The sequence below is a fragment of the Hydra vulgaris genome, chromosome 08, assembly GCF_038396675.1.
Source record: "Hydra vulgaris chromosome 08, alternate assembly HydraT2T_AEP".
In the NCBI taxonomy this organism is placed as follows: Eukaryota; Metazoa; Cnidaria; class Hydrozoa; order Anthoathecata; family Hydridae; genus Hydra; species Hydra vulgaris.
Genome location: NC_088927.1, coordinates 55,982,501 through 56,003,670, shown reverse-complemented (window position 1 = coordinate 56,003,670; position 21,170 = coordinate 55,982,501). Strand labels below are relative to the sequence as shown.

Sequence of the window (21,170 nt, the reverse complement as noted above, 5' to 3'; positions counted from 1 at the left end):
TTGCATAATGTGATGGAGCTAGATTAGGCCAAAAGATAAACTCATTGTCTTTTTTATAACATTCTGATTCTAGAGGAAGTAAAGTTTTTTTTAGTATCTTTTTATAAGTGTACTGGTTGATTGCCTGCTTACTGTGATGAATATAAAGAGGGCTTATTCCAAGGGGGCTGATGCAACAAGAAACTAAGAGCTTGTCCACGTACTTTTGACGCAAATTGTATCCTTCTTAGTCATAACTTTGAGAAAGATCAGCGGCATAAAACCTATTATTACCAGCTAATGTGTTATTGTTTAAGGTAAAATCGCTGTCATCATCCTTAAGAAAATCCATGCTTTTATAATTTTCGTACAATTTACGATATTTTGGACGCATAGCTTTCTTCTGCTGATGGCTAAAGTCTTGATGATTTGTTTTTTTAAAGTTTGAATGTTTGTCATTGTTTTTAATACTTTGGAAATGCGAGTTTGACTACAGTTTTAAACTTGAGCTAATTTCTTTTGGGAGCACCCTGACTTATTTTTAAAAAATGCCGCAATCTTTGGATTATTTTCTTTAGTAGCTACCTTAGCGATTCGACCACTTCTAACTTTTTTTTTTAGAGATTTATTCTCCAGTTTTACGATTTTATTGTATGGAGTTGATCTGGGTAAAGCCCATTTCATAAACTGCTTAGCAACAAACCCTTTACCTTTTTTTCGATTTTTTGGGGAAAAAGTTTCTATATTTTTTTCGAGGTCTTACTTTGACCATTTTATTTTCAATATGTAAATAATATTTTTAACTTAATTAAATTAAATTTAAATAGATTATAAAATCCTCTTTTAAATAAGTATAAAGGTTTTTTGCGTGCATGAAATAAATTACATAATAAATGCAATAAAAACTTGTCCGAAATTTTATTTATAGGGTGCTATTAGTGCTACATCTTTGTCTGTAGGTATTAAAAGAAGACAACCATTATCTTTTTTTTTTTTTTTTTTGTTATTTAAGTGCCCCAAGAAAACCTAAAGGTCTTGTCACAGATGATCGCGAAAGTGCATTTAACCAGGAAGTTCACGGCTCCTTCCTTACAGTGACGCTATTATTTAATTTTTATCCCCATTCTTTCGGATCTAAGTTGAAAGGTTCATCTAGCATTTTCCTTTTAATAACCTGGAGATATACTCTTAAACCATGAAAAAAGCACCACGATCTGTTGGTGGTAACTTTTCTGGCCTAATATTTCTTTCACAAACCATTTGTTTATATTTCAAATATCTAAGAAATAATACAATAAAAATGTGACAATTTCTCAATCTAAATGAAGGACGTAAGTCCAAAAAGTTAAAATCAAACGTTCAAATGGCTACCTCATTTTCTTAAACAAAGATTCTGCATTTTTCAAATATTCAATGAAAGCCTTTACAGCAGATTCTCCAACTTCTTTTTTGGTTGCCCAGTAATCAAAAAACGTTTCATAAACTAATTGCATACTATTCGATTTTTGAAGTATTTTTCAAAAACTACGTCTTCCTTTACCCAGCATTGAAGATGTCGAGTCACATCCTGACTCTTCATGAACAAATAACAGATGTTCTCTAAAATCCATTATTCGAGATCGAGCATGTTTTATTCTCTGGAGTTTTTTCTTGCTTTTATGGTAAAAAAACTTCATTTAATTATTCTTTTCAATGATACATTAGCACCACTGCTATATCAGTATCATCGGAAAAAACAATGCATGTCGAAATGCATTGTTTTTTCCGATCTTCAGAGCAAACTTGCTTTGACACCTTTTTTAGACCGTTTCTGCCATTTAGGCAGAAATGCTTTACCGTATCTTCAGAGCAAACTTGCTTTGACACCTTTTTTAGACCGTTTCTGCCATTAGTTTTCCAATTCTTCTGAGAAAACACATCATTGTGTGAAACCCTCCGAGTCGACATACTATATCGAGGTTCTGATTTTTATAACCCCGAGTGGTTTCTGCTACAAAGGCTGATTAAACGTAACGCAGGGAATAATTGTTTTATATCTATTAGATTTATCAATTATGCACAGCAGTGTAAGTATATGCAAGTTTTATCTTAAGAGTTAATCATAGGTAAAAACTTGATAAATGCTTTTTTGTTAGTTGTTGTGGATTGTGATGTAGTATGCATCATATAACCAGACCAGTTTGGGCGAGGATTATTTTTTGAGCTAAAGAACCATGCTGCATACCAAACAATATCACTCATTTCGGGCGCATTAAATACTTCAGATACAAATCTTTTATTTGTTTAAAACTTACATAAAACAAACCGTTGTTTATGTCAATCTAGATCACAATAAAATGTTGTGATCTAGATTGTCAGCCACTCAATGTAAGAAGTTCGGCTTTTGTTCTTGCACAGCACTTACTCTACTAACTGCAGTAGATGACTTAAACAACTTCTGTGCTTCTGTGCTGTGCATCGGTGGATATTGAAGATCCAAAGTTGTAAAGGTGATTCAAAAGCCATTTTGTTACAAAAGATATACCAATATCTACGCCAATTCCAAATTGATTTGGTGCTTTCATAAATCTTGGTTGCGAAACCTGAGTAATTCATTGTCCTAAACTAGTTTGTCGAAGCTTTACAACAATTAAATGGCTTAGGAATCTCTGTAAACTCTTTGGAACCCACTTAAGTTTATATTCAATGTCGCCCATATCCTCAAGTGATTGATATACAAATTTATTTACATCCATTATTATGATTTTGCTCCTAATTATACTTGCAGCGGGAGCAATAACATTATCTTTGGTGCAATGATCACCATAATATTCAAGTAACTTTCTTTTTTAAGGTTTTGCTGAGTAATATGAATAACCATTACTAAGTTTTTTGACCTTAATGTGCACATCCAAAAGGGTACAAAGTTCGCAGTCAGTCATAATAAGACATCCAACGAGAATGTATAGCCTTTCCCCATTCTTCCTCTCTATTCAAAGAACGTTCAATAATTTTGTTAATCAATGGTATGGACTCAACTTTAGCTATAGCTGAATGCTTGTGGTCTACCTTTTTGGTACAAAGAAAACATTTTGATTTCCAATCAAATACTTTTTCAAATAAGGATCGTAGTTTCTTTCTTGGTATTCATAATGATTGAGCTTTACGACTATTCACAAACTTTCTTCAAAGCTATGATAGACCAGTACTGTTGTACTGTTAAGCGTGTTCTGTCGCAACTGGAATTTAATATAACTAATAATGAGCAAAAATAACTGATCTGGTATTTTATTTTATCTTAAACCTTGTTTAATCAAAAATATATTTGTTTCTCAATTATACAATGTATAAATAAACAATTAGAAATGATTCAGCAAAAAGCCATTAATGAATTTGAGTTATTATGTCAAACGGATGTTTTGACAAACTGCGCAAAATAAGTTTTGAAAAAATTTTTATTAGATGCATTGTAAATTGTGTTTTACTTCCATTCTTTTGAAATAATAAATTTATAAGAATTAAAATTTTTCAGTACTTTGATATGTAAAAGTATCATTACCACACCTTCTCGCAACTCTAAGTTACAGTTCTCATTATTTTTTATGGTCTGATAAAAATTAGTTTTACTTTTTAGCTAAAAAAAACACTGTTTTATTAAAGGATTATGTACTTTTTTACTGTTAAGAAGGTGGCCCTCAAAAAGTGCTTGGTGGTAAAACTTAATTTTTTTGATACGAAGTTAAATTCCTTAACGTGAATATTGACAAAGTAATAACAATTTAGACAATTAAATAATAAGATCTTACTATAGCTTTTTCAATAAATCCATGTTTCAAAAATTCGTTACTTAAAACTTATTAACTTTGAGTATACCTGCTTACATTTGATAGTTTTTTTACCCTTTAAATACTGTATTGTTGAGTTTTTAGTTATATATAATTATCTAGTATTTGATAAACTTAAAATTTTAATATACATACCTAATTGTACCCTAATCTCTCTGTAGGGTATTGAATACTTTCATTGCAAAAACATCTGAACTATTTCTACTGTATTTTGAAGATTTCCATCAAGATTTGCATAAATTTATAAATGCATTTATAAATTGTTCGACGCCATTGATCTTTTATTTTGTTGGAAAAAGACTAGGTTTAAAGTGTTAGGAGCGTTAGCTAATAGGAATATTTTTATATACGCTTTTGAACTGTGCAAATAAGTTTTTCCTACTTTTAAGTATAATTGAGTGACTGAGTGATTGAGTGACTGAGTGATTAAGAGAACAATCAACCAAGAAAGTGATGTAGCCATGTTAAGCAACACAACAATAATAAATTAAATCAAACGCGCTATAACAGGTTTAGCAAATTTTGACAAAATGACACTTTAATGAAAGCAAACATTCATTAAAGTATTAGAAAACAAAATCGAAGTTTCAATATTTGAGTTTACAAAATACTTTAAACGTTTTTTTGTTTTAACTAAAAAAATTAAAAAAAAAAGTTTAATATCAACATTTTTATGTTTAGCAAAAGAAAAAAAATGGCAAGCCTAAATGAGGAGAACTTTGGTGGATACGATGCGAATTTTATAGATGAACTTTTAAATGAACATGAATGTCCTGTGTGTAAAATGGCTCTTCGTGAGCCTATTCAAACACAATGTGGTCATCGACTTTGTCTGTCATGCGCAGAAGAAATGAGAAAAAGGTATTAACTTTTGTAGATTGAAATTGCAAGTAATATGAAATGCATATAAAAATACATCCAATAGACTACATATTTACGGGCTAGCATGCATACACTAGGCCGAAATATGTAAAATTATTGTTAATTCTGCCTTTTTTTTGTTTCGACGCCAATCCATTGTTCATCTAATATCAACTTTTAAAAACAGTTTGATTTGTGATATTGATCCAATGTAAGGTTCATCTTTCAAAAGTTGATTTTTTTACAATATAAACATAACATTGACCCAATATATCTGACCCAATGTTCATTTTTTTGTAACTCAACAAAAAATAATGTCTTTAAAGTGGTTTATGTTGATTTTTCAAATAAGATAGCAACTAGTTAACTTTAAACTTTTTTATTTTTGAGTTAAATATTATTTTTTTATAAACCATCTACTCGAGCTTGATGCAATTTAATACCAAAAATGCCAGTTTGTGTTTGGGAAAGACAGTTTGCAGGTTTTCGAAAAGAAGAGTCGTTTTGTTTCACTAAATGTTAGAACAATGAGGTTTGAAATGAAAAGTTAAAAGTGTGTACTTCAAGAGGTTTATGCGAACAGCTAATGGTAATTGTACTGTACATAGTGACAACGGTATTGTGTAATTTAACACCAGTTCTTTGGCAATTAGCGCTTTCAAAGTTAACTTGTTTAATTTAAACAAGTTTAAACATTTCATTAAAAAAAATTATTTGTATAATATAACTAAGAAACAAACTTAGAAAGTTAATTTATTATAGAATTACAAAAATATGTTTAATAACAAAGTAAATTTTTTTAATGCTGTAAATATTTAGCTATTTCAAGTACAGTACAACTGTTTTAGTTCTTAACTTGTTGCAGTAATCATTATTATACATTATGCAGAAGGAATTATTTTACCTTATTATGCATATATACTATATACTATGGTATATAATAATAAATTATATTATTATATACCATAATACATGAAATTAATATATGTATTGTAATAATTACTGCAATAACTTATACTGCATGAAGTAATATTAGGGTTACGAGGGGCAAATTTAGCACTAATTAATTTAATACATGCCACATAATATCTTTTGAATAAAGAACTTGATACTTTTCAAATCTTCTACCATTCTACTAAAACCTAACAAAATAAAGTTTTCAAAACTACATTGCTTTGATCATCAGAGATACTTTATTGACACCTACCCTCGCTATGCAAGGTAAAATAATACAGAATTTTCATAAAGTAATTCAAATAAATAACGATAAACCAAAGAAAATTTTAAGAGATTCAATAATTTTTTCATTTTATAGTAGAATGCAGCTATTATTAATATATAAATTATAAGCAAACAAACATAATACTCATTCAAATTTTCACTAGCCAATCATGCAATCAAACGCACTGTCACTTGTCACTTAAACCACGGACTGCTTAACAAGTTTTTGAAATAAATAACGGTCCGACTGAGCCCAATTTGTACATTTTAAACATTGACTCCACTTTTCTTCTTGCAGCCTTACTTCATAATCCATTACAAAACATAATATTCCCAGTCTTCAACACTTAAACTTTCAACCCTTTCTTCACCCTGTCCTTACCCAGATTCATTTTCTATTTTTTGTTCTTTTAAATTTTTTCGATTTTTCAGAGGATTCAAATAGCGATTTTTAGTAATGTGATGTTGTTATTATCTGTGATTCTTCTCTCATTCTTGATGGTAAAGTAAACTATTACTGGAATAAATAGCTGGAATATATAGCTGGAATAGCTAAAGTATTAAAGAAGCATTTACTATATTAAAATCAATGGTTTCTGAAATTCCTGACAACAATTGAGAAAAAGGGCGTGCCTTAACTTGTTATTCAATTTTATCAGGTTAATGTAAGTTGTTTTTAGACAAGTCATTGCAGGTAACGTATACGGTTTTTTGTCTTGCATGTCCGCGCATGAGTATAATATTTTAGACAATTTGGTCACGGCCGAATGCAAGGTCTTTAGGCGTTGCGATAAAAACTAAGTTTCAAAAACAAAGAAAGCAAAACTAACAAAATAGGAATATAATAAAAATTCAAATAGAAAAAAAATAGCTTAAAAAAATTTTGCACTGTTTTTGTTTTTATTTCTTTGGAGCGGTTGCTGTTATCGCCAAAAAAATTTGATAAGGCAGGGCAAATATAGATAAAAAAAAAAAATTTTTATCTATATTTGTATAATTTTAATGTAATAAGCGTATATTGTCCCTATATGAAAACGTCTATACAATGCACAGTGGGCCAGGTGGTTGACATAAGTAATTTGTGCGGCCGCGGCACAGTGGTTAGAGCGCTTGCTTTATAAGCAGGAGATCCAGGTTCGAAACGAGCTCTAGAAATATTTTCGCGTCACGGTAAGGAAGGAGGCGTGAACTTCTTGGTTAAATGCACTTCCGCGGTGCTCTGTGACAGGACCGTTAGGACTTCTTGGGGCACCTAAAATAAAAACAAAACAAACAAAAAAAAAATAAGTAAAAAAAAATATCTTATAAATTACATTATTGTATACCAATTTATAGCTTAAGCATTCAGCAATAACCATAAAATATTTGTTAATTTTAAAACCTCTCTTTTTTTTGCACAACTTTTGCACATAAGTTATATCAAATAAAATGATTTCAGATGACGGCATACTTGAAGTACTTTTTTTAGTTAAAGCTTCACTTTTATAATCAAATAATTTTACGTTCCAAAGTGGTCCAGTAATTTGAGACTTTAAATACATTGTTTAATATGTAAAATATCAATATAAATATGGTTTATAATCCGCCTATGTCCGCCTGGCCTCTAATAATGATTTTTATATATTAACTGATGTATTCAATTTTATGTGGCGAAAACATGATATGTATTTTGTTTTAAATGGCTATGTAATAATTGGGTTTCAGTGAGTCTAGATTTGTGTTTTAAACTTGTTTTAATATTGATACATCTTAAAATATCTATTTATAAGATTTGTTAGTGTAATTCATGTTTTTATATACTCAAAACATGAAAAATATTCATATATATTTATATATAAAATAAGAAAACTTGAAGTTAGCTGATCATAATATGTTGGGTGCAATTGTAAATGGTACGAACTTAACTGCACATAACAACTTGTCTAATTTCATATTTTCTTCGATAAAGGTGGAATATGCAAAAGCTCAAAAAATTGTTTCCAAGAGAATAACAAGCAATGGGTACAAAATGAACCAATATCGGTTCAATTTGTAATTCATAAGAAAATTATTTCATCTGCCTTCATTGATAAAGATAACTCTCCTCTTATTTAATTGTAATGTACAGACCTCAGGTGAATTACGATTCTTCAAGTAATAAAACAAAGAGAAGAAGATTAGCACCATTATTTGCATCTTTTTCATCTTTCTAACGATTGTATGCATCGGATTGTAGTTTGCACCAAGATGGTAAAAAAAAAGAAGCTAAAGCTGCTTTACAATTATCATAATATATGAGTTTTTGAATAAAAAATAATCTTAAACCAAAATTTTTATATTATTATATACAAAAAAAAGGTTTAAGCTTTAGGTTCTTTTTTATATGGATTATGTATTGGTTTCCTGAAATAATAAAAAGAGCCCTAGAACTGCATAAAAACACCAAAAAATAGAAATATAATATGTGTTAAATTTTTTAAATACAAGAAATAGTTTTTATGAGAATGCCACATTAATATTAGTCTTGTTTATAACTTTGATATTTTAAGAAATTTAGCATGTTATCTTAATCGTGATATAATCGTGAATACCGTTTTCAGTTATTCCAGGTATCACAATCAAGCTAATAAAAATTCTTAGTCCCTTTACATTTGTAGTGTAATAATACTGTATGTTGTATGTTGATAAAAAAAAAAGAACTTTTTTACGGTACTTAAAGTTTCATGCCGTTTGCGGCACTCATCAGCCATATATTTAAATCAAGAAAAAACCTTTCAAAAATACAATTAAAAAACCGTAACAAACTTAAAAAAACCAACAATGGAATGAGTTCTGACGTCAAATAATAATAATAGTAATAATAATGACAATAAAAATAAAAAAAATAATAATATGGAAAAACATCTTTTTTAATCGCCAGTGTCATATTGGGAAAGAAGGAATCTGTTTCTATGTCTACACTTAAAAACAATCTCACTCCTTTTATTCAATAAATTAGTATTTTCATAATATAGAATTTCATATTTTCGGTAAGACATAATTTGCAAGATTTTGATGTTGAATTATATGCTTTACATCACCTGAGAATTTTCCACTTAACTATAGGGACGAAATTAGCTTCTTGTAACTTCCAAACATGTTTTGAGAGTTCAGTATCATTTTTGTATTTAGAGATGTTAAATGATTTAACGTGATTAGCGTAACTTAATTTAAAAGGATTATCATTTATTCCAATGTAGGATTTTTCATTAGAAGATGAATCAGTTGTAACAGTTGCTTGATATACAATGTTGCTTGTTAAACATTTATTAAACATCGGACTGAGATTTTTCGTATAGCAGTTACATTCCTGTTGGTTAAGGTTTGTATTGTTGCATAAATTGTATTTGTTGTGCGAATTTATAATAGATTTTACACTTGGCATACAATTGTTGCTAACTTTGACTGTGTTCCTGTTAAAAATTTTATGTAGTTTATTATTATTAGGAAGATGTTTGTCAATAAGTTTCAAAAAGCACTTTCCTACGTTGGTGCTAACGTTTTTACTAAATAGAGGGTTAAACTAAATGATGTTGCGGGCTCTGTTCCGTTTTGGAGTTAATGTTGTTATAGGATTATATGTTAGACTACATTTATAACCAGACTTTAATAAAGCTTCATTATATAGAGGAATAGTATTTTGAAATATTTCTTTGTTAGATGAATTTGCAGACAATCTAAGTTCAATCGAACGTGGTATTTGTTTTAATATATTTGGCGGGTAATTTGAATCAGCGTGGATGTAATTTAATGTATTATCACGTTTGAAATAAGGTTTAAAAGTGCAGTCACTAGGTTTAGAGTCACGTCAAGGTAGTTAACACTTTTCATGTTGCATTGTATAGAAATCCGTAAGCCATTGCATTTAAATATTTCGACAATATGCTTTTTTATTTTTTCCATTTGAGTGCAGCTTTTATTACTAAAAACAGCCAAGCCATCGTCACGGTATAAACCAACCACAAGCTTGTTATAAAATTTTGAAATTTGAAAAAGAAGAAATATTCCTACTAGCTCACAAACCTCTGCACCGTCAAACGCTCCCATGGAAACACCAAATAAACCACTTGATTGCTTTATCCAAACTATATATAGTCGATTTGTCGAAATATTTAAATGCAATGGCTTACGGATTTCTATATAATGCAACATGAAAATTGTTAACTACCTTGACGTGACTCTAAATCTTAGTGACTGCACTTTTAAACCTTATTTCAAACGTGATAATAAATTAAATTACATCCATGCTGATTCAAATCGCCCGCCAAGTATATTAAAACAAATACCACGTTCGATTGAACTTAGATTGTCTGTAAATTCATCTAACAAAGAAATATTTCAAAATACTGTTCCTCTATATGATGAAGCTTTATTAAAGTCTGGTTATAAATGTAGTCTAACATATAATCCTATAACAACATCAATTCCAAAACGGAACAGAGCCCGCAACATCATTTGGTTTAACTCTTCATTTAGTAAAAACGTTAGCACCAACGTAGGAAAGTGTTTTTTGAAACTTATTGACAAACATTTTCCAAATAATAATAAACTACATAAAATCTTTAACAGGAACACTGTCAAAGTTAGCAGCAATTGTATGCCAAGTGTAAAATCTATTATAAATTCGCACAACAAATACAATTTATGCAACAATACAAACCTTAACCAACAGGAATGTAACTGCTATAATAAAAATCTCTGTCCAATGTTTAGTAAATGTTTAACAAGCAACATTGTATATCAAGCAACTGTTACAACTGATTCATCTTCTAATGAAAAATCCTACATTGGGATAAGTGAGACTCCTTTTAAATTAAGATACGCTAATCACGTTAAATCTTTTAACATCTCTAAATACAAAAATGATACTGAACTCTCAAAACATGTTTGGAAGTTACAAGAAGCTAATTTCATCCCTATAGTTAAGTGGAAATTTCTCAGATGATGTAAAGCATATAATTCAACATCAAAATCTTGCAAATTATGTCTCACCGAAAAAAATGAAATTCTATATTATAAAAATACTAATTTAATGAATAAAAGGAGTGAGATTGTTTCTAAGTGTAGACATAGAAACAGATTCCTCCTTTCCCAATATGACACTGGCGATTAAAAAAGATGTTTTTCCATATTATTATTTTTTTTATTATTATTGTCATTATTATTGCTATTATTATTATTATTTGACGTCAGAACTCATTCCATTGTTGTTTTCTTTAAGTTTGTAACGGTTTTTTAATTGTATTTTTGAACGGTTTTTTCTTGATTTAAATTTATGGCTGATGAGTGCCGCAAACGGCATGAAACTTTAAGTACCGTAAAAAAGTTGTTTTTTTTTTCAACTTTTTTATTTATATATATATATTTATATATATATATATATATATATATATATATATATATATATATATATATATATATATATATATATATATATACATATACATATATGTAATCAAAATAAGAATCGTTTTTATTTTTTTAGAAATAAGGGAGTCTTAATTTGTCCATTAGACAATAGCATTTTGGATTCTAGCAAAGTAACTATTTTTAACTTGGTTTATTAATTTTAATTTTTTAAATCAGTTTATATAATTTAGTGTAATTATATAGAATAATCCATTTTTTGTATTTCAAAAAATTATATCTGTTACTAACAATTGATAAAATGTTTTCTCATAGATTTTTCCCGACTTAGCTATTGAAAGAGTTATTATGCAATTAAAAGTTAAATGTAGAAATTTTTCTAATGGTTGTGGATGGACCAAAGAACTAAAAAGACTTAATGTATGTTATTTAAATTCTATTCAAAAATATTTGATGCAACAGTTTTACTATATCTCGGTGTTGAAAAGCCTATAAACATTCTTTATTAATGTTTGTTTTAGTATGACTATTATTACTATTTAAAGAGCGTTTTGCTAAAAGGGTTAAAGCGTTCACTTCATTGTTTTGGAAAAAAAATAATTATCTAATTGTCTGGCAAAATATGTTTTGAAAATAAATAGATTTGTAACCGTAAGCAAAGATTATGAAGAGTTTTTTTATTCATACTGACATAGTTAGATTTCTTTTTTACTCAAGAATCCGAATCTTTGAAAATGTTGGGAACAATAGCTTAGCTCCACTTTAAAAATTCGCTCTTCACTTATAAACAGAATTATAAAATATAAGTAATTTTATTACAGTTTAACTGAGGCAGACGAAAGTTTTTTGATTTATTATGGTATTCTACTTGATGACAATTATGACTAGTTTTTTAACCCATATGCAATAAAATATAAAGGGATAAATGTTTCAATTTATAAAAGTTTATCTTATTTTTTAAACTTAGTGCAACCTAATAAATAATTACAATGTAATCTAATAAGTAATTAATTAGTAGTTAAGTTAATCTAATCTAATGAGACTTTATTGCATTTTAAAAGATTATTGTTTAAATGTTTTAAAATGTTTTTATTGTTATTTTAAAGTAATTTTAATAAGTTCTTTTTTTTTCAAGGAGCATTTGGGTTCTTGCGAATATCAAACATTAAAATGTCTTAATAAACCGTGTTCTTCTTTACTTTTGCTTAAAGATCTAAAAGAACACACGGAAAAACGTTGCATTTATCGTTTGGTTACCTGTCAATATTGCAAACAGAAGATTATTTTTAGTGAGAAACAAGTAAAAGCAATCATTTAATTTATTTCATTTTACTTATTTTTTAAAAATAAAATTCAACTCAAACTTTGTTATCACACACACACACACACACACACACACACACACACACATATGCACAGACACACACTCACACAAACACACACAAATACACATTTTTTTAGTATTTTAAACACTTTCTGGACTTCTTACTCGATGTAGTTAAGGCAATTTCAAAATATTAGAGCGTCTGTATGATATGTTGCTGACCACAACACACTTTTATTAAATGACCAGGTTCCTGAACTACAACAAGACGAAAAAAAAAAACCATAGGAATTTGTAAATTTTGCCGTAACATAAAATAAAAGTGTTTGCGTGTCGAGAAAACTCAGACAGGAGATTTTTTTTTTTTCTTATTCCCCTAAAAGTTAGATTTGCTTGCCAGATTTGAACTAAGACTTGATTAAAATGCGTTTTTTAGGTCAAAGGATCATCATAGTTAAATAACATGATCTGTTATGATTTTTATACGCAGTTTATCGTAACTATAAGCTCATTTTTAATCAGAAACTTTTAAACACAACATTTTTGTAAATTTTTGGAAAAAATTTACAGAAACGTTGTGTTTTAACAACTATACTTAAGTAATATGTAAAAGAACAGATTAGAACTAGGATCTATATTAAGTTAAAGAACTTCTTCATAAATTTTTAACAAAAATTAATTTTACGCTGTTGAGCAAAAATGATTTAAAGATTCTAAAATCGTTTTCTTTAAATTCACTGTTAGAAATAGTAAAAAAGTCAAAAAACTTATATGAAAAAGAGAAAAGTAAGTTATAATGCGGTAGTAATGTAGTGGTTACATTACTACCGCATTATAACGTACTTTTCTAGCCGTGGTGGTTTACGCCACGGCTACACAAATCGTCCACGAAGCCTCATATTATGACCTCTTGTATTTGAAACTATTAAATCAGGTTGGTATTCCGAGTTAACTTATCTACATAAATTACCCTTACGTAAAATGTTATTAGGTCATTACGGTCTTTTTTTCAAGTGTCGTTAATTTAAAGTAGATTTGTCTTGTTTCATAGTTTTTCCCTTATAGACATTTTGTTCGTTATGCTTTAATTTGTATTATTTCCTTTTTTTTTATCTCGTCTAAATAAACTTACCACACCAATTTTGTGTTGTTTAGATGCGCTCTTTCAAGAGAGGTGCATAGTAGTTTAGACGCGTTTTTATCTATGTTTTTATGTGAATGTTATATTATTATTATTAACATTTTATAAGCTTTACTGAACATATAAATAGCATGAATAGACCATTTTAAGTCGTTTGAAATTATAGTTCCTAAATCTTTTTCCATTTTGTTTCAGGTTTTTAAACTCTGTTTAACATGTAGTCATACATTGTGTATAAGTAAACTACTACTTTTGCTACCGATATGCGAGCGTTTACATTAGCTAACCTTAAATTTTATAAGCTATAGTTTTGACTATGTCATTAATTTGTTTTGAGTTTTTTCTATATCCAATTATTTTGAGTCTTATATCCGAAAATGATCTAACTATGCACTCTTTTACATACAAAATTATTGCACTAAGTGCTTTACTGTTAAATTCACAACGGGTTAGCTTAAAACATGATCTGTTGTGAGGTATGGTATCAAAATCGATGGATGACAATACCTGTGACAAATATAAGTGCGCAAAGGTTTAATAATAATTGTTGCGTTAAAGAACTTAAGATCTTTTACTTCCGTTTTTTAAATAAACTTAGCATTGTGTAATATTTAGAGAACCCCTAACTTGCGTTTTTGCCTTTTTTTGCTTACGTATGTAAGATACTTATTAATCCTTTAGTTTTAATAAATAGAAATTTTAATATTAAATTATGAAAGTTTCCATACTTTAATCAGATTTAAGTAGTCCCGCGTATTTAATGCAAAAAGAGGGAGGGGTTAGTTTGAGTTTTGTTCCAAATCTAATAAACGAGAGGAAGGGCAGGCGGCCGGGCGGGCGGACGCAATCTTGATTAAAAGGTGGATGAAAATTAATTTATTAAATCTAATTTAAAAAGAACTAACAAATGTAAAATGAAAAAAAAATAAAAGCCAGTTGCTATTCAAAATCCTAAAATCCAAAATAACATTTTTGTTTAGACACAGAAAAACAATTTAATTCTAGTGCGGTTTGCTGTTAAATGCGAAGTTTTTTACAAATGTTTAATCTTTTCCTTGAACTTTTCCTTTATAGGTCACTGATTTTGAAAGCATGATTACAAAGAAACTTTTGTTTATATAGCTAACTGATAAAAAAAAAATTAGGTTTTTAGATAACTTTAAACACATATAAACGCAATCTTCGAAAACTATATCTAAGAACGTTGAGAAATGCAACATTGTTGTAATACTTATTAAATAAAAGTAACCATTATTGTTTTTTTTTTTAAATTGCGCAAATTGTTTTGTATTTTTGAATGCTCTTATTTAAAGTTTTTAATAATTACGTTTTATTTACTTATAGTTTACACGTGTTTCAATGATATTATTTCTATGTTTTAAAAGTGGTGTTATTTGGCAACATATAGGATAAGATTTTGATCTATGCTAGTCAAGCGTGTCGCTAAGTTTAGTGGCAGGAGGTGTAAATGTCCTGTATTATTTTTTTTTGGTATATACTTAGAAATAAGATTAAATATACGAATTAGTGCAAACCGGCCCCGGCTACAGCTCCGGCCCGGCAAACAAAAGTATGAATCTTATAAAAGAATCTAAATATTATTACCATAATATTATTATATTACAATATTTTTTTCCAAGTTAAAAATTTCAGTTTTTTTCATAACCCTATTAGCTCATCAATATAAGAAGATTTTATTATTTAAATTGAATTTCAACTTTTTAAATCTATTTTTTACTACACTCTTTTTTTATTTCTTAAAATGCTTTCTGATATTTAATAATATTGCGACTAATAAATTTATCATTATTATCATAAGGAATTATTTTTTAAAGAATTTTTATAGTTTTAATCTTTGTCATTACATATTTTATTAGGTTTTCATTGAAACTATTCAAAATTTTCGTATACTAAATGACTTTTTCATATATTTGCTAAAGTTAAATATTTTTAGCTATAGTTTTGACTATGTCATTAGTTTGTTTTGAGTTTTTTCTGTATCCAATTATTTTGTAAAATTTAGACATTATAATGTCTAAATTTTAAGCTTTCGGAACTTTTGAATTATTCTATAGAACTATGAATATTTTATAGAATATTCATAACCAAAAAAACGTATGCTTTTATCTGAAGGGTTAAGTCTATTATTGTTTTATATTATTTGTTCATTGTTCTATAATGCTTTAATTGAAGTATTCATAATAGTGGAAATAAAGTCTTTATTAAACACCTTTTAACTGGAAATATTCGTTATATACTTTTTGTTTAATTTATACCGTTTTCGAAAGAATGTTTGTTTTAATTATAATACATATTTAATTATAAGATATACCGTTTTAGTGGATTTAATCGTTTTATACTTAGTTTATATATAATTATAGTTTATATATCTATAACTAGTTATGATCAATTGACTGTTTAGAGCGAGCACATAAAGAAGTAGCTACCTCATCAACTAAGAGTTTGGGATAGGGCGGCGATGCTATTTTTTATTATTCAACGTGAGGCTGAAATTCTAAAAGTATTATCAAAAATATAATATAAAGATTTTGTAATGAACCAATCAATATATTAACAAAATTTCATATTTTTCAAGAAATCCTTGTAAGGATCTCATCATCAAAATAAAAAAATAAAACAGAATCTTAAGCCGTCAAAACAGGACATACTACTGTTGAGCCAAATACCCTAACTCCCATTTAAAAAGAAACACACTGATATAATTTAAAGAAAGTTAGTAGAGCTTATTGTGCAAGAGATATTCTTAAGAAACTCAATCTAAAAGACAACACCAAATGACCTTGAAAGTGTTGAATACTAACACATAATTATATTAATTAGTTCTACCTATAAGCAACTCTTGTAATTTAAAAATGTATAAAAAACATAATTTAATAATCTTTTGTTATTCAGTAAATAAGTAAATATAGAAATGATTGGTTCATAGTTATAAAATAAGAATGACAACAACAATATATCTCAAATCTAGACATTTATGAACTTTATTTACAGTTCTTAATACAGGACATCAAAATGCATTTATGCCTCATAGCTTTAATATATATTTAGTAACGAAACATACGAAACGAGTCATTTTAAATTACAGATTATATCATCTTACAAAATGACGTTAATTTAAAACTAGACATGTATGAGTGAGTCTTACCATCCCTAAAATTCAGTTTTAATTTTATTAGCTGGCATGTAATGCATAACCTAAAGACAATAAATAATAAATCAAAAAGATAAACACACAACTTAGCATAACCTTAATGAAAAAATAAAGAAAAATTTTTTGAAACAAGTAATACTGAAGTGGTTAGTTCGTGCAAATTGAATGAGCAAATAATTTAACGCATGTTAGAGTTGTACAAGCAAATGTACCGCAATGCTCTATAACGCATGTTGAGGTTAAACGGTAAAAAGTAGAAACAACAAAAATTATGCTCTTTGGGCTAAATTTCAACAGTTGTATATGTAGTTTGTAAATAAGAGTGCAACTCAATTGTCAAAAAACTGTATATATATATATATATAAATATATATATACATTTATACATATAATATATATATATAAATATATATATATATATATATATATGTATATATATATATATATATATATATATATATATATATATATATATATATATATATATATATATATATATATATATATATATATATATATATATATATATTAATATATATATACAGTATTGGACAAAACGAGTGCAACCAAATAATGCTAATTTAGTTTCTTTATATAAAAGTGCTGCACTTTTTCAATTTAGAGAAATAACTATATAACTGTTTATAGACAAAGTTCTTAAAGATTTATTTATCACAAAGTTCATTATTTGTACACGAAAATTATTAAATCAATCAAAAGTATTAAAAAAAGTTGATTTCCTCCGGGACAAAACAAGTGCAACTCAACAAAATGTTGACCAAGATGTATTTTGCTACCATATTTCGTGGCGAATCTTTTGTTATCGATCACAGCCTTGCATCTTGCGTCTTTTGTTGTCGATCACAGCCTTGCATCTTGTGATTCCACAAAGTTTCATTGATCACTTGATCGATTCGATCAGGTGATCAATGAAACTTTGTGGAATCGCTGCCAAGGCCTTTTGATTTGTTCAAACAGTTGATCCTTACTACGAACACCTTCACGATTATTTCTGCGGTTGATATCTCCCACAGGTTCTCAATAGGGTTGAGATCCAGAGATTGAGGTGGCCAATCCATCACCGATACCTGGTTGTCTTGAAACCACTGCTTGACTACTTTTGCAGTGTGTTTCGGATCGTTGTCTTGCTGAAAAACCCATTTTATTGGCATATTCCATTCAGCATGAGGTAACATAACATCTTTCAGGATAATTTTATACATAAAACGGTCCATTATTCCATCGTTTCGATGTATTTGGACTTAGACCGTTAGCACAAAAACACCCCTCAGACCATTACATTGCCTCCACGATGCTTCGCGGTTTTTTGGCAGTAACGTAAATTGAGGCGTTTTTCGGCCGGTCGACGTGCACGGCAAATGCCATCGCTCCTAATGATGTTGAACTTTGATTCATCACTAAACAGGACAGTTCGCCATTTCTGCACTTTCCAGTCAATATGAGATGTAGCAATTAGGAGTCTTTTCTTCTGGTTTTTTAGTGAAATTAGCGGTTTCTTTGCAGGTCATCGAGAAAACAATCCGGCTTCAACAGCACGTCGTCTGATTGTTCGGTCCAAAACAGGCAGCTCTAATTGCTTTTGTATCTCGACTGATGATATCCAGAGATCCTTCTTGACAGATCTGACAATCAATGAATCCTCTCTAGAAGTGGTGGAACGCGGTCTTCCACCTTTGTTATCTGCTGCCAACTTCCCTGTAGAACGATATTTGGAACATAGTCTTGATACGGTCTATTTTTTCACGCAATATTTATCACAAATACTTTTTTGTGACATTCCACTTACGTAATCGCCAATAATTATTTTTCTTAGTTCCAATCCAAGACTGTCGGGCGCCATTTTTGCACTTGAAGTCAAAAAAATAATAAAAATAAATAATCATGCTTCTCAAGGCTTACCGTGTTATATTTACCTTGTGATGATACAATAATGCTCTGTGGGACACAACGTCTTGGTTGGATGTAGACTGTATTGATGTAATAAAACACTTGTTGTATTTCACTCCTTGTATTGATGTTCTTCGATAAAACACTTTGATAAAACTCACTTTGATAAATTGTTTTCATTATACTGACTGATTGAATTCCATATACTGACTGAATTACATGTCGATTTACATGTCTCTTATATAGTAAAATGAACCTGTGTGAACCTGTTCTGGAAGATTCTAAATGCTTCGTTTCATGCTTCCGGAGGCTTCTGGATGCGTCTGGATGCTTCTAATTGTTTCTGGATATTTCTGGATGCTTCTGGATGCTTCCAGGTGCTTCTTCTGGAAACTTCTGGAAGCTTCTGCATGCTTCTGGAAACTTCTGGAAGCTTCTGGATACTTCCTTTTAATTATTAAAAAACTTCCGTGACGTTGACACGGACCAGATTTAAGAAAACGAAACAAACCAAAAAAGCTGCACTTGTTTTGTCCGCTGCAAAATGGCACTTGTCAACGAAATTCTGCCTGTGTGCTGTCACCTGTCAGCTGATTGCTCATGTCATGGCATGCTATGACTCCAGACTCCTGAACTGTTTGCTGTGGTAATATAGTTCGTTTCGTTTTGAAGACATGTAAAATTAGGATTACTTTTTAGCATTGTTCGATGTTTGTTGCAAATGTTTTGTCGAATACTGTATATATATATATATATATATATATATATATTTATATACATACATACCTATATATACATATATATATATATATATATATATATATATATATATATATATATATATATATATATATATATATATATATATATATATATACACTGAGTCATATTCGTTTAGACGCATCAATTTTTTTCTCTTTGTCTTAATTTTTTTCTATGAATTGTCAACTGATATGCATGCAAGTTATTATCAAAATAATTGTTGTGTTGTGGGCTAATAAAAATCACAAAAAATTTTTTTCTATGTATCTTTATTAACATGAGAGTATGTTTGATATACAAAAGTACATTTTTTAATTGGAATATATCTATAGATGCAGTCATATTTTTGATATTAAAAGATGGAAATTAGTAATGCGTATGTCCTCCATTACACTGGATCACCTCAAAAATTCTGCCTTTTATTGGCTCCACTAGTCGTTTAATTGTTGCTTGATCCAACTCGGACTATTCTTCAATGATTTTACACTTTAACTCAGTAACAGTTTTAAATTGGTGTCCGGCTGCTTTAGCGTCATAAACTTTTCTTGATAGCATTCCCCACACGTTCTCGATTGGATTTAAGTCCGTGCTACAAGCTGGCCATTTGAGAACCGGGATGTTGTGGTCTTTAAACCATTTCATAGAATGCCTAGATGTGTGAATTGCAGCATTATCGTGCTGAAATATGGCATTATTGTCCATGTTTTCATCCATATAAGTTATGAGAACATCATCCAACATTTCTGTATACTTTATCGAGTTCATTTTAGGTAAACCACAACACAGAGTCAATTTTTCTGAATAAGAAAATCCACCCCAAACCATTAAACTTCCTCCTCCATAATTTCGTTTTGTTTGTGGGTCATTTATTCCTTTTAGATCATGCCAATAACAACTGTAAGAGTCCGGACCATCTAAATTGAACTTTTTTTTATCTGAAAATATTACTTTTTGCCACTCATGAGTCCAATGCATATGGTTTTTAGCAAACTGTAATCTAGCAATTTTATGGTGTTTTTTTAACAATGGTTTTTGGTGTGGTTTACGTTTGGTGTTGTACGTAGAATATGTGCAACATGTTTATTGGTGACAGACAATAATAATTTATCCTTTATTTGTGGTGCATTCAATTTATTTTTGGTTGCTTCGAAGCGAATTCGATTAATTTGCCAATTTGTTAATACTTTGTTGTTGTTTGTTGCTTTTTTTACACAGTAATTGTCACCTTTTGCATTGTAGTTTCGTACAACATGGTCAGATCTTCCAATTTTTCTTGCTATTTCTCGTATAGAAAGTGCTGGTGAGATTTCTGAGCCACGATAAAAATTAATTTGTATTTTTTTCAGCATCTGTCATATACTTTCCTTTAGGCATTTCGTAAAATGCAATAAAAATGATACTGGCAGAGCAAAAGATCAAATAACACTAAAATTTATCAATTTATTTGTGTAAAAGTGATTAAAAATCAATAATTACCGTTATTATTCTGATTGCGTCTATAGATATATTCCAATTAAAAAATGTGCTTTTGTATATCAAACATACTCTCATGTTAATAAAGACACATAGAAAAAAATTTTTTGTGGTTTTTAT

The 21,170-nt window shown here is 29.0% G+C and overlaps 1 protein-coding gene across 4 annotated transcripts in view; it reads left to right on the top strand.

Annotated features, from left to right (window-relative positions):
* The window catches only part of LOC136083997 (TNF receptor-associated factor 4-like), a 102,797-nt gene that overhangs the window by 13,594 nt on the left and 68,033 nt on the right, over positions 1 to 21,170 (top strand). For all 4 annotated transcript variants that reach the window (XM_065803984.1, XM_065803983.1, XM_065803982.1 and 1 more), the window contains exons 2-5: positions 4,485 to 4,664; positions 11,389 to 11,443; positions 11,586 to 11,690; positions 12,406 to 12,570. In XM_065803984.1, coding sequence (XP_065660056.1) covers positions 4,498 to 4,664; positions 11,389 to 11,443; positions 11,586 to 11,690; positions 12,406 to 12,570 — 492 coding nt within the window. In that variant the 5' untranslated portion in view covers positions 4,485 to 4,497. The remainder of the gene's footprint in view (positions 1 to 4,484; positions 4,665 to 11,388; positions 11,444 to 11,585; positions 11,691 to 12,405; positions 12,571 to 21,170) is intronic.